Source organism: Delphinapterus leucas, chromosome 8, assembly GCF_059928025.1.
Source record: "Delphinapterus leucas isolate spDelLeu-1000000601 "Yukka" chromosome 8, BTC_Dleu_Yukka2, whole genome shotgun sequence".
Taxonomy (NCBI): Eukaryota; Metazoa; Chordata; class Mammalia; order Artiodactyla; family Monodontidae; genus Delphinapterus; species Delphinapterus leucas.
In genome coordinates, this window is record NC_143136.1 from 21,243,641 (window position 1) to 21,258,003 (window position 14,363).

General features: G+C 46.1%; 1 protein-coding gene and 1 pseudogene across 2 annotated transcripts in view; one reads left to right on the forward strand and one right to left on the reverse strand.

Annotated features, from left to right (window-relative positions):
* Positions 1-14,363, reverse strand: part of SMARCAL1 (SNF2 related chromatin remodeling annealing helicase 1) — a 52,531-nt gene that overhangs the window by 10,905 nt on the left and 27,263 nt on the right. For both annotated transcript variants that reach the window (XR_002643752.2, XM_022567635.3), the window contains exons 12-13: positions 8,585-8,803; positions 2,407-2,477 (exon numbers count right to left, since the gene is read on the reverse strand). Coding sequence is in view for 1 of the 2 variants with exons in the window: in XM_022567635.3 (XP_022423343.1) it covers positions 2,407-2,477; positions 8,585-8,803 (290 nt within the window). In the remaining variant the exon portion in view is untranslated. The remainder of the gene's footprint in view (positions 1-2,406; positions 2,478-8,584; positions 8,804-14,363) is intronic.
* On the forward strand, positions 11,521-13,025 carry LOC149748520 (tetratricopeptide repeat protein 23-like pseudogene; annotated as a pseudogene).

Here is a 14,363-nt window from a genome sequence, read left to right on the forward strand (position 1 = left end):
GGCGGGAAGGTCAGATTCCTCGGACAGGACACAAGGAGCCCTCGCTCTGCCTGAGGGCATCCCCACACATGGGTGTGTGTCTGGGCAAAGAACAGACATTGCTCTCCTTGGAGAAGGGCAACTCTCCAAGGTTTCCTATTACAGTACAGGCAGGTGGGGAAAAGGGAAGCGGACTCTCTTCTAAACGTCTAAGAATTTTTTCAAACAATTCTATGACCAACTACGGTATGGATTTGAGTTCAATTTGTGAATTGTTGGTACTAATAGAATCTACTTTAATTAGTTTGAGAGACATAAAATTTGCCATGATATAAGCAAAAAAGTTAACTGCTACAGCATCAGAAAGTCACAAGGCCATAAAATCAACTTGGCCAGCCCATAAACACCACGGCCCCCAGTTTTCCTAATGCCTCTCATCCCTCTACATCTCAGACGTGGCATTGCTGCTCTGCCCTTCCTCACGTCCCTGAGCTACCGAGCTGGAAATATCTGCCGACCACAATAACCTTGGCTTTATATTGAAAGATGTCCATTAAAATGAAAACGAACACAGCAAAAATGGGAAGAAAAGCAACTATCAGAGGAAACTGGGGTTTTAAGATTTATAATCTAATTTCCACTTACTAGCTGTATGATTCTTAAGTTTAGAGATTTACGTTAGATTTACTCAGTTTCTGCATTTTAACTTTATTCTACTGATCTCACGAGGAGTCTATAAATGTGACATGAGTTAACAGATGTCAAAACTGTTGGAAACTATAAATCACTATATAATTTATCATGGAATTTTGAAAAAGTATGTATAAGGTATGTTATGATTTGAATGTTTGTGTCCCTGCCCCCCAGTTCATATGCTGAAATCCGAACCCCCAATGTGGGGCCTATGGGAGGAGATGGAGTTAATGTTCTTATAAAAGAGACCCCAGAAAGCACCCTTCCCCTTCCACCATGCAAGGACACAGCGAGAAGATGGCTGTCTACGAGCCAGGAAGAGAACTGTCACCAGGCTCTGAATCCGCCAGCGCCTTGAACTTGGACTTCCCAGCCTCTAGGACTGTGGGAAATACATGTTTGTTGTTTAAGGTGCACGGCCTACGATATTTTTGTCATAGCAGCATGAATGGACTAAGACAAGGTATTACCGAAGTTTATTTATAAGGTGGAAAATGGCTAGATTTAAAATTCCTAAGGGAAATGGATGGCTCTGGGCCCAGCACTCAACGGACCCTGGATTTTGTAGGTCACAAGCTGAGAGAGCGAGGGAAGGGGCTCACACCCGTGCCATGTGTTATTCAGCAGCACATGAGAAATGTCGGCGGAGGCAATTCAGATTGGTGCCTGAGAGAGAAGGTTCCAGGCCATAAAAACCACATCTGGAGTTCACTGGTCTCTTAAACAGTATCATAAATGAAAAGGGCAGTGCCCAGAGGGTGAAGGAGAGCTGCCCGACATTCAGGAGTCTTTGCACAGAGTCTGTGATTTGAACAACGCAGCGAACTCACTCTCCAACCACATTTAAGGGTGCAGAGGGAGAGGCCGGTGAGGCTGGGAGATGCAGAGGCTGAGTGAGAGGGCAGGGCAGGCTGTGGGTCTCCATTTATCCATGGATCTCGGTCCCCACAGCCAATCTGGGACCGCTCAACCCACGCTAAATTCATTTCATTGTAATTGAATCACTCGGACCATTATCCTGCCCGAGTCTCACACAAACGTTAAACAGTAAAAAATTAGGCAAGCTGCACGTCGTTAGACTTGCTTCAAGTTTCTATCTCAGTGATATGTGAAGAGCAGTGGGTTTTTCTTTCTTTAGCCAAGGCAGACAACTGAGATTTTTTTCTTTCAAGTCAGTGAATAACTTTAAGAACAGAAATTATTACACCAGCTTTAGCTGAGAAGACAGAAGGAGACCAAGTGTGACAACAGCCACTTGCCCGTATCTTTCGAACAAACGATGGTATTCACCTTCTTTCTTATTTAGGTAAATGACAGCTGAAACATGATGTCTTTGGAGATGACCAGAGAGTCTCCGTAAGGCAGCTTCCTGGTCTTCTGTGAAACCCCTCATTTTTTTCCTACAGGCAAGTGACCACAGTTCTCTTAGCAAGAGGAAAACTTCCCTTCAGTGTTTGGGTCACCCAACCCTGCTCATAAGTGGCTACAGCTCCAGCTCACTCGGGTTAAGACGGGATCTGGCAGGGACCCCAAGCACATCCTGGCAGGGCTCCAGCGACAAGCCTACTTATGCCTCCTGGGTGATGGTGCCCTAAACTTTATATTCAAAGCAACTACCATTCAAATCTCTAATCATTTCTTACACAGCAATAAAACCATCCTGACGGACTAAGATAACAGGTATTTCTTTTTAAGAAAGAGAGAGAGAGAAGTCGACACTTGGTGTCCACTTACATGACAGATGGGATTTTAGCTTCAGCTGTTCTGTTGAAGAAGAGAATAAGGGCTTCTTTCTGCTGCTGTTTCTGTGGAAGGAGAAATCGAGGGTTTGAAGTCTCCCACTCTGAGAACTCCGTGACACGCTGACATAATCATCACCACCAAGAGCTTCACAAATCCCAACATCCATCGCCAGAGCCGAGAGGCCCTGACTTATCCACTCGCTTTAGCCACGCCACAGGAACTGTCTACACTCTGGTTTTGTACCAAGAGGCCCTGACTTACCCACTCGCTTTAGCCATGCCACAGGAACTGTCTACACTCTGGTTTTGTACCAAGAGGCCCTGACTTACCCACTCGCTTTAGCCACGCCACAGGAACTGTCTGCACTCTGGTTTTGTACTGGGAGACAAAGTAGAATTACAGATGTTCTGTCACCCTTCGAGAACTGTTGTGAGAATCCAATGAGGCAAGGAACATGCAAGCTCTTTGGAAGGGCATTGCAGGTAGTGCTTCACCATCCATGCCAAGCTCATGTGCTCAGCGGGAAGGCAGCCCTGCTAAGCATACCTATTTACTATAGGTATTACAGCCTGGTGACAACTTACACATGACAGTGGCCCACGATGTTCCCCCACCCCTTTCCTTCTCCCAACTTGTGTCCATACCCAACTGACTAAGCTCACCTCTAAGACTTACTGAATCATTTCCAACTGACCCCAACTAGTCTATTCTAGTATCATCTCAAAATGTTATTCACATGTTTCTGGCCTGTGTGCACAGAAGGTAATTGACTTCCCTCAAGAAGAAACGGTATTTTCTTTATAGTTTGCATCTAAATAAATTCCAATAAAGAATGCTAACCCAGGAGGTGCTTAACCAGTTTCACAACAATATGAGATAACATTTACCATTACTCTTGGGTTCCCAGAGAGGACAGATACTCTTACCATCCTTGGTAGGGCAGCCATCCCCTTCCACTAGCCAGCATGGGTTTATAGATGCTCCTACATTTTGGGCCTGGGCCCTGTGAGGCCAGTGATTGACATGGCAGCTTCCTCATGGAACAAAGAGGTGACCCAACAGTAAAAACACCTATGGCCCTGAACTCATTAATAACTCAGGAAAGCAGCCACAGCTGGACTGTACCTTAAATTACAGATACCACAGATGGTGAGAAAAGCTACCTGGTCAAAATCGCTTTTTGGCTTTAAACAGCATCTCTCCTCTAGGCCTTGACAAGAAAGAAGAAAGAGACCCAGGAACCACAGGAATCCGTAGGGGCACTGATGGGGTAGTGGATCCGTTTCCTTTTCTACATGAGTCGTGGCAGTGGTGGGCACCGTCCCTCCTATTTTGTGGCAGCAGTTCAATTAAACCACTCTAACCTCCTGGGAACTCACATTGAAGATGTGATTCTGTGTGTGTGTCTTAATTTGTTTCTTGGCCCCAGGCCCAGTCAGGATTCTGACGAGGCTCTGGACACACACACTTTTCGCGTGTGGCCCATGAACTCACATGGAGTCCATTTGTGTCTCTCAAAGGGTCCCCTGCAGTAGGTTAGGCCCTCCAACCACCGAACGCATCCCTAGTAGGATATGCTGAAGGGACAGTGTCAGGCTCCCATCTGACGACCTCACCCGCAGCGTGTATGCCTCAAGGAGACTGCACCCCACCCGTTCTCAGTCCACAATTAAACTCCTGTTCCTTCAGAGACTCGTCAGGTCCTTCCCTCCCACCCACACTCAGGCCACACTTGCTCTTAGAAAGGGAGAGGGCAAAACAGATGGAGAGATGGTAAAAAGCACTTTCAGGAACCCTGCCCCAAGATTTAACACGCAGAGCCAATGTGGGTGTGAGAAAACAAACATCATTATTACACACAGCTTGGGAGATGGTACCCTGGGCTAATAACCCTTTTGGGGCTGTTATCAATAGGTACCAAAAGTCTTCAAAATACGCCCATGCCCTGTGATGCAGCAACTCACTCCTAGAATTTACCCTCAGGATAGAATTGGAGGTACACAAATTCAGATGTAAACTGCTTTTTCAGTGTAGTGTTACTTAGCATAGTGAACAATTGAAATAACTTAAATGTCCAACTACAAATGACTGGCAAAATTACAATATAGCCAGGTGAGAAAACATCATGCAGTCTTCAAATATTATGTTTTAGAAGAACATACAACAACATGGAAAAGGGTACAGATATAGTTTTGTAACTTGCTTTCTTCCCCACTTGATGGATCTTTATAAGATCCCAATTTCTGCTTTTAAAATACATATGTTGCTTATTATGTACATAAGTTACAATATATATAAAGAGAGATAAATAATATATATTTTAAAGCAAAAAACACATAAATTTTAAAGAAAAAAATACCAAAATGATATATGCCAAAATTATGTAATATAAATAGATGGGTTAATCTTTTTTTTTTTTTTGCGGTACGTGGGCCTCTCACTGCTGTGGCCTCTCCCGCTGCAGAGCACAGGCTCCGGACGCGCAGGCCCAGCGGCTCCGCGGCACGTGGGATCTTCCCGGACCGGGGCACGAACCCGTGTCCCCTGCATTGGCAGGCAGACTCTCAACCACTGCGCCACCAGGGAAGCCCCGGGTTAATCTTTTTTATAGTATAGTGATAAAAAAACAATAAGTGTTACATATTATACTTTTCTTTATTTGGCAGATTTTATACAATAGATATCTATTGTTTTTTCTTTTTTTTTGCGGTACACGGGCCTCTCACCGCTGTGGCCTCTCCCATTGCGGAGCACAGGCTCCGGACACGCAGGCTCAGCGGCCATGGCTCACGGGCCCAGCCGCTCCGCGGCATGTGGGATCTTCCCGGACCGGGGCACGAACCCGTGTCCCCTGCATCGGCAGACGGACTCTCAACCACTGCGCCACCGGGGAAGCCCTCTATTGTATTTTTAATGTGGGAGAAATCAATAGTTTTATCTTAAAAAAAAAAAGCTCCCCAAACTGATAGACATAATACTAGCCCATTAACTATCTTATTACTTCTTTTGTCAGCCATGGACTGGGAAATTTTAAATAACCTGCATTCTTTGTTCCTGCCTCTTAGATTTTTATTAAATTAGATCCACTGGGTTCTGAATTTATTTTTCTATGTTGGAATCTAAGTGGATTGTCAAACGGCAGAAAGGTGAGCTGATACTGTCACCAGGAAGTCTGCATGGACCAGTTCCATTTTTCTGTTCCTGGTCTTGCTGATCAAAAAAACGGCTTTAGACAAAAGACGATTAGAGTCAGCTTTTCTTAGCCTGTGAACAGCTATCTATTATTTTGGCTGAAAATGAGAAAAAGATTTCACTGTACCTTATGTTTTATAAATTGGCTGCTTCACCTTGGCTTCTGTGATTTAAAGCTTTTTAAAAACTGTCTTCCTCCAGATGGGAAGGTGTGAGGGAACAAAGAAAGAAATCACTTTTTGACAGGCTAGCAGTGCTTTGCTGGAACCACCATAATGTGTAAAATTGCAGGGAAACTTGGGGCTACAGAGTCACTATAAAAATGGTGGTGGTGGGGTCCTTTCTGTAGATTCACAGACTAAAACCACAAAACCATGATTCTCCATTTTAACACTTTCAATTCAGGATTTCACAGCCAGTCAGGGCTTGGAAGGCATGTTGATGGCCATCTGGCCCAAGCCCCGGCTGACACTGGCTCCCCTTCCTGGGTTAAGTTGGCAGGAGGGTGCTCCCAGTCAGATCCACGGTTTGTAGATGCATCAAATCTGGGGCTTTACAGTAAGAAAGGTTCTGATGTTCTAAAGGGTCATGCTCATAAATTCATTTGCTACTTGGATTTTCCATTATAAAAATTAATTTACATTAAAGAACACAAAAGAAAACCAAATTTTCAAGAATTTGTCTTATTATCTAAAAGAATTAAGCATATGGCTTGAGCATCATGCTGAAGGCAACCTGTATCTCTTCAATTTCTCTCTCTTACGGACAAACCTAAATTTCCCAAGACACCAAGGAAGCAACATAGCAATTCTCAAGCACTGGACTGGGAAGAACTCAAGGCCCCTTCTCCACTGGATTCTTGAAGAATTACAATGCAATTTAGGGTTTGTTTTCACAATCTGCAAAATAGTGTTAAGACTCTGGGCTGAAGAAGCAGAGACAACAATCACACACAACAGGTAGGACTCAGAGCAACTGTCCCAAGTCCTTCATACTTTTCCAGCACCAAGCCTATGAGGTAGGTCGTGGCTCCCCTTTTTAGGGAAGAAAGTATCTACAAATCCCAAAGAATTTAAGGGACTTACATAGCTACGGGGAGTTATAAACACCCAATATTCCTGATTTCCATGGCTTAGCCTAGTCAATTTCACATCACTGTCGATAAACTCAGAAATCAAACTTGCAGGTTACATATGAAATCATCTTTGGAAAGAGCCACTCACCTAACTGTGTACATTGGCGGAAAGTTTAAAAAATGCTTTCAAACCTTGCTGCACTAAGTTCAAAATTCCCATACATCTTTTTGGCCATACTGCCTCTTGACCACTTAACGTGACTTTCCTCCTCAATTCTAATGCCCACAGACCGTTTTGTCAGTTGTCTACACTGGCCGCTCTCCACCACCTGGTTCAGGAGATGGACTGGGTACAGGTGAGGGTGTCCTCCGGGGACTCCCACGAAATACTAATAGACTTTCTTCCATCACACACGCAAGGAACTAAAACATAGCATTTTATAAACATTCAGACCTCTGCATCTAAAAAGATCATACATCTGAATTTTTCCCATTAATATTACATATGCTATACATGTTCCTTGGTTTCCTTGTCTGGTGGAGTTCACTGGTGGGCAAAAGTTAGTAGACATTAAAGGTTTAAGAAAGTTCTAAGAAAAAACTAAAATTGAGAAAATATTTTAATTCACTGCCTTTTTTTCTCTAGAAATCAGAAAAAGACACCAATGCTGATTTTATCAACAGAACACCCCGGTTCTGCTCGTGGTTCCACTGAAATATAATCTGAGAACCACTGGTCTGTATGTCCACGTCAACGTTAAGGAACTTCACTTGAAAGCTCCACGGCAAAGAGATTACGCCTGCTCACTTCCTCCAGGCCATCCCGATTATTATGTATAATACAGCATAAATTAAATACTGCTAGACAAGTTACCAGTGCATCCTCTACCCTACACTGTTCCTTAAAAATTACTAGCCAGTCTTGTTCATCACATGGTAAAATAACATTAAAAAAAAAAAATCACACATTCTGTCTCCTGTCGTCTTATTTATTTTGTACTCTCCCAGAAGGCTAGTATCTCATGTAGATCTAAGTTTCCGTATACAGGGTAATATCAAGCCCAGATAATGCTTTATGATAATGTCAGAAAGTGTCAATGACTGTCATTTTCTTGGGAATGAAGATTGCAAGGTTTCTATCCCAAGAGGACAGAAACGGGTCTGGTATAGATTACTTTATAGCGGTTAGCACAGTATGATACTAAAGACAGACATGAAACGAAAGTGTTTTGAAAAGACAAAGTCACCATAGTGGAAAGAGCCCTAATATATAGGGCTAACAGGCTTGGTTATAGCCTCAGCTCTGCCATGGAGTAGCCATAAGACCTTGGGCAAATCCCACTCTCTGTGAGCTTCAGTTTCCCCCTCTATAAAATGGGGGTGCCAACTTGTTGCCAACCATAAATGACCGTAATAAGGATTAAAAGTTAAGAGAGTTTGAAAACTCTTTGTTATATAAATGTCAATTTGTTTTTTTGACTAAAGCAAAAGACATGAGATGATTAGAGCGTTAACATATATAACAAATACACTTAGGACTAATTTCTAATGACTGTTACTAAAGGAAGTATTCTCAAAATACACTAAACATAAACTCCAACTTTCTTTGAGGGATTCAGAATACATATCACCATCCTGTGGCTGCCCTGGGGTTTATCTCTATGACTGTCCGTCAACAGTGATCTACACAAGTAGAAAACTGCAAATTAACACGAGATTTTGGAAGTAGACTAGGTAGGCTGAGAAATGAAGCGGGCTCACCATCCTGCCCGGGGCGAGGGAGAGAGGTTACGGGAAGACAAGGTCGGGGGACTCTGGGTCAGCTCTGCAGTGCCCCTCCAGGGAAGGAACAGCTGTGCACAAGGGGACCTTCCCAATCCCCATCTCCAGCCCCGGACTCACAGTGCTCTTCTTGGTGGTCATCTCCTTGGCCGCGGCATCCAGGGCAGCTCTGGTCCTGGCGCTGACCCGGCCTGGGGCGACCACCACCATCTTGCGCTGTTTGGCTGGGAGCTGGCAAAGGACGTCGCCCTTGAGGCGCCGCAGCATGACGGTCTCCTCCAGCAGGAGCTTCAGCTCCCCCAGGTTGGAGGAGCCTGAATAATCCCATCCCCAGGGCAGCTGTGGAGGCAGAACAAAGACACAGCTCGTGAGAGTCCCCAGGGCCCAGGACTGGAGCTGTCGCCTCCGGGAATGGCCTTCTCGCAACCCTCTCTTCCCTTGGCTTTGTTCAGAGAACTTCAAGTGGCTTTAAGGGATGAATAAAATCTCACAGAATACAAATGAGAAACAGGAAGGAAAAGGAAGAAAGAAAGTCAGGAATGAGAGAACCAAAAACGTGTATCATGGCGTCCCACAGTTTGGCGCTAACCTTTCCAGCAGCAAAGGTAAGCTGTCAAGTGGTTTGGTACCTGTTACATTCAAGAACGAACGAGACACTCAGCTTGTCAGACTCTTCCCATACACTAAATGCAGAAAGTTTCCCTAGGGCTTACCCGACTGAGCCTGTTGCACAAGGTAACAGATGATGCCGTAATATCTTTATTTGATGAGGGTTACAGGGATTACGAAGCTGCTCTTCCCCAGCGTGGGCCTCACCATGCGTGACCTGGTGAATGCCATCGCGGTGGCCATGGTGGAGGCGGCTGAAGGGAAGAACCCAGAACACAGGTGCTGCAGTCTTGCTGAAACCAGAGGTGGGTTTTAGAGCGCCCAGGCAGTCCTTCATAAAAACGGTTCCTTCATTTAGCAGCTCAAGGAGGCGATGAGCAAGAAATGTCTACTTCCTACCACACAGGTAGACAAGATGCTACCGATTAAAATAAAAACCCTGCCCTTCACTAACAATCTTACTGGAAACAGGACTGACTTTTACGGTCCTGTAGAAAATCAGGGAGCCAGGGTATCTGCTGCCTTAGGGTTTCAGCTGCTCATTTTCCCTCATGCCTCACCCCACCCTGGACTGTGAACCACCGAGGGCAGGGGCTAGGCTTGATCATTTTCGAGGGCCAGTGGACCTAGTATAATGCTGGAGATGTGACAGGTGTCCTATAAACCTCTGCTAGATTGAGAGCAGGAAGAGACAGCCAAAGGTGGAGAAATAAAATGATCAAAAACTGCTTCTTCTTTTAAAAAAATACACTCTGAAATCAACTGGATGTTCTCAGCAAATGCCTTCACGGTATAGGGTCGAAAATGAGCTCGGCATGGGGCATTCTTTTCAGTGGCTTCTCTTAATGCAAGAATCTGGCCACAGTTAAAAGAAAAATAAAAAAGTAGGGACTTTCCCTGGTGGCGCAGTGGTTGAGAATCCGCCTGCCAATGCAGGGGACACAGGTTCGATCCCTGGTCCGGGAAGATCCCACATGCCACGGAGCAGCTAAGCCCATGCACCACAACTACTGAGCCTGCACTCTAGAGCCCACGAGCCACAACTACTGAGCCCTTGTGCCACAACTACTGAAGCCCATGCGCCTAGAGACTGTGCTCCGCAACAAGAGAAGGCACCGCAATAAGAAGCCTGCGCACCATGATGAAGAGTAGCCTCCACTCGCCACAACTAGAGGAAGCCTGTGCGCAGCAACGAAGACCCAATGCAGCCAAAAATAAATAATTAATTAATTTAAAAAAAAAGTAGCCCTGGCCTACTGGCTGCATTATATAAAAATCATGCTAGGAACAAATGGATATCGTAATTAATTTAGGTATAATGTTCCTACCTTCTAATATTATCAACTCTTAACCTTGCAGGTTAAAACCCAATAATACCAAAGGTTTTAAATGCGTAATACCGTAATTACAATCCAACAAGCTTTTATTGAAAACTTATCATGGAGCAGGCATTGGGCTAGGTGAAAGGAAGGATACAAAGATGGGGAAGGCAGCGTCTGACTATGTTTTCTTGGATGCTGGGGCAGTGGCAGCAGGAGGAGGACAAGGGCGAATCTGAGGATGGCTTGAATGACTGCGGAGACGGTGGCCGGAGACTGGGAACCCAGGGAGGGACAGTGCAGCAGTAAAGACAGGGAATGGCTCTGCCCTCAGCCCCCCACCCCCCCGACCCCTGGCTAAACACGACAGCATGCGCCTAGACAGTCAAGGAAGATAAGATCCTTTTCAGAAATCAAGTTGTCTTGAGGGATCAACACAACTACACACAACCTAACCTGGACTGATCCATGGGGAAACTTTGTTAAAGGCATGTATGGCTTTAAATACATTTAATAACAGAAATCTCCTGCCTCAATAACCAGCTAAAAACGGTTTGCCATTAACTTTGCCAAGCACCACAAGTTACATTATAAGTACTCTGAATGTAAGTGGATATTTTTAAAGTACTTGAAAAGCTGTCTTTTCTTTTTCAAAAGTATTTTAAAATAAGGCAGATGATCTTATTAACATCACTAACTTGCATGGCAAGGCTTTTCTCTCCCAGGTGGCATGGGTGATGAGTGAGGGGCAGCCGTTTCTCCAAGCGTCAGTGTCTTCGATGCAGACAGCAGCTCGGCATATTTGTGACTTGATCACAGGACAGGAATCCTTAAGGTCTGAAGTAATGAGGCTTTAGAGTCCAGTTAGAGCCTCTGCACAGGGACGCTGCCCGCAGGAAAGAAGCCAGGGTGAGCTGGAGTTGTGGCTTCAAGGTTACAGTAGAACAAGTGGGGAAAATGAGAAGTGATTTGCCCTTGAGAGAGGGGCCAGCGCCTGCCATTCTAATTTAGCGCTACTGGAACCTCATGGGAACAGGGTTTAGGCATCTGAGAAGTCTACCTTGCCGGACAAAGGACGACTGTTGAAGGATAAATCCATCACCCTGGCCACAGTTTTGAAAGTAGAGATTAGAAAGAGAAGTGAGTGACTCTCCCTTTCTGGTTTTCAGATCGTGGATGTTCTGGAGCCTGGATCAGAGAGAACTACTCGGGGCTCAGGAAGAAGGTTCGAACCAGCCCCATCACCTCCCACCTGTCAGCAATGACACCGACTGGGACTTCTGCTCCACCCATCACAGCACACCAAGGCCCCAGCACACCAGCGAACAGACGAGACTGTATCCCACTGGTGGGTCTGGAGAGAGTGAAGAGGGCACAGAGGCCAAGAAGGAGAAGGCCACAGACTGTGTCTCTTCCTGAAAATAGAACAGCCCAGTGCCTGAAGAAAACAGCTCAACTGATTAAGGAAAAAACAACGAACTCCTAAGCAAACAAGGAGCTAATTCTGTGTGTCATCCTGTCTCGGGTTATTCTGGGGAAGAACACTGGAAATGGGCACAGGCTTTGGCCAACCTGGCTATGGCTACCTGACACTGAGAGACCCCCCAGCTCAGGCCAGGAAACATGCTGTGTCCACCAAGAACGCGCTGCTGAGCTACAAGGGAGACACGGCCGCAGACAAGGAGAGCGAGGAAATCCTGGAAGCTCTGGTCGTGCTCCGCCACACTCTGGGGGTGGCCTGGCTCCTGCCGAACCAAGACACAGAGGCCTGCTTCAACCTGAAGAGGCAGAGGGAACACGAAGGAGTGAAAGAACTACATAAGGAAGGCGTCTGGGGATTACCAGTCTCAGAGAAGGACCACGTGTTGCTTGGGGCAGGGCCTCCTTGGCCATCTGCAGGTTGAACACAGCTCAGGCATACTTTGAAAAGGCACTTGGCAACGTTATTACTGCTGAGGGTGACAGGATGTCAGAAGTGATCAGTCTACAGAGGAACCACGCCCAGGCCCGCCAGCACTGGCAGCAGGCTCATTCGACCCGTGTTTCTTTGTTCACTGACTCAGCCCCCAAACCGCAGAGGTGAGCATGTTACCAGTTGAGGCCTATGCCATGTCTGGAGGGACCCAGCACAGGGAATCTCAGCCAAGTTCAGCTGCCAAGTGTGGAGATCACACACGCTACACATGTGCCCTGTAATACATCAGCTGACAAGGAGATTGGTGAGAAAAGACAAAAACGTTGCCCTCTACCCCTTCCTCTGCTCTCCACCTCCTGACTCTTTTCCTCTGGTTTGCAAGAGAGATGGTGGTGGCAGCTAGAATTTTCTTGATGTGTATTCAAAAGTGAGGTACTGGGGCATCCAGAGGAAAGCCCAGTGATGAATTCATCCTTCAGCAGTGGCCCTTGGTCTGGCAAGGTCATCCTTCTGAAAGTGAGGCTTTGGCAGAAAGGCACCGCTAAGGAAGATGAAGTCCCACGCTCAGCCAGATGGCCAGACTGGTGACCGCTAATGGAGTCAACGGCCAGTCAGGAGGAATTCGCATTTGTGACTAATGTAATTTAAATATTTTTTAAAATGTTGACTTTCTCATTTACGAAAGTAATCCATTTTGGCATACCTCATCTTCCAGTCATACATGAGAGAGACACAGAGGGGGGTGAAGGAGGCGGGGGTAAGAGAGGGAGACAAAGAATGAATAATGAACTATAGGGAAAGTTTCGCATCCTACTTTTTTCCACTCTTTTATTTCCTCATGTCATTAAATAAACTTTTTTTCTTCAGCGAAAAAAAACTGAGGAGGCTTTCCTGGTGGCGCAGTGGTAAAGAATCAGCCTGCCAATGCAGGGGACACGGGTTCGAGCCCTGGTCCGGGAAGATCCCACATGCCGTGGAGCAACTAAGCCCGTGTGCCACAACTACTGAGCCTGTGTGCCGCAACTACTGAAGCCCACAGGCCTGGAGCCCGTGCTCTACAACAAGAGAAGCCACCACAATGAGAAGCCCTCGGCAACCAGAGAAAGCCCGCACAAAGCCATGGAAGACCCAACGCAGCCAAAAAAATAATTAATTAATTAATTAAATAAATCTATTAAAAAAAACAGGTTTTAGAAATCGTGATTTTAAAAATTTTTTTATTTTTTTGGCTGCGTTGGGTCTTGCTGCTGCACACGGGCTTTCTCTAGTTGCGGCGAGCGGGGGCTACTCTTCATTGTGGTGCACAGACTTCACATTGCGGTGGCTTCTCGTGTGGAGCAAGGGCCCTAGGCGTGTGGGCTTCGTTAGTTGTGGCTCGTGGGCTCTAAAGCGCAGGCTCAGTAGTTGTGGCTCACGGGCTTAGCTGCTCCACGGCATGTGGGATCTTCCCGGGCTAAGGATTGAACCCGTGTCTCCTGCACTGGCAGGCAGATTCTTAACCACTGCGTCACCAGGGAAGTCCAGAAATCACGATTTTGATTGCAACGGCATTTGTTTACAAGGCTTCGTCTGCCATTTTTGGAGAACGGAAGCTGTGCAGACTGTAGCTTCTGGGGCAGCTGCTCCATTGGCACCATATTCATAGAGATAATTTGCAGGTCAGAGGCTTCTGGCCTGCTGACCGGGCACGATTCACTATAATCGACATTTATAATCGACATTTATAAGCAAAGGCCCACTGATGAGAGCCCACCAGGGGAGCCTGAGATCATGCTTCCCCCTCCACCTGTTCAAAGGCTTCCTCTGTCCTTTTTGCGCAGAGTATGTAGGGCCTCGGCCTCACCTGGACCTCACCTCAGTGCCCTTCTCTGAGGCAAGAGCTGTTGGCTTTCAGAGCTCCAGGCACCTACGCATCGGCCACTGGTCGCTCTACTGGAAAACACTAACGTGGAATCACCACAAGCGTTAGAACTCAGAGGGGCTGCTCTTATCTTACCCTAGAGGACACTCCAAGGTCAGAGTTAGGGGCAAAGCAGAGGTAAAATTTGAATCCAGC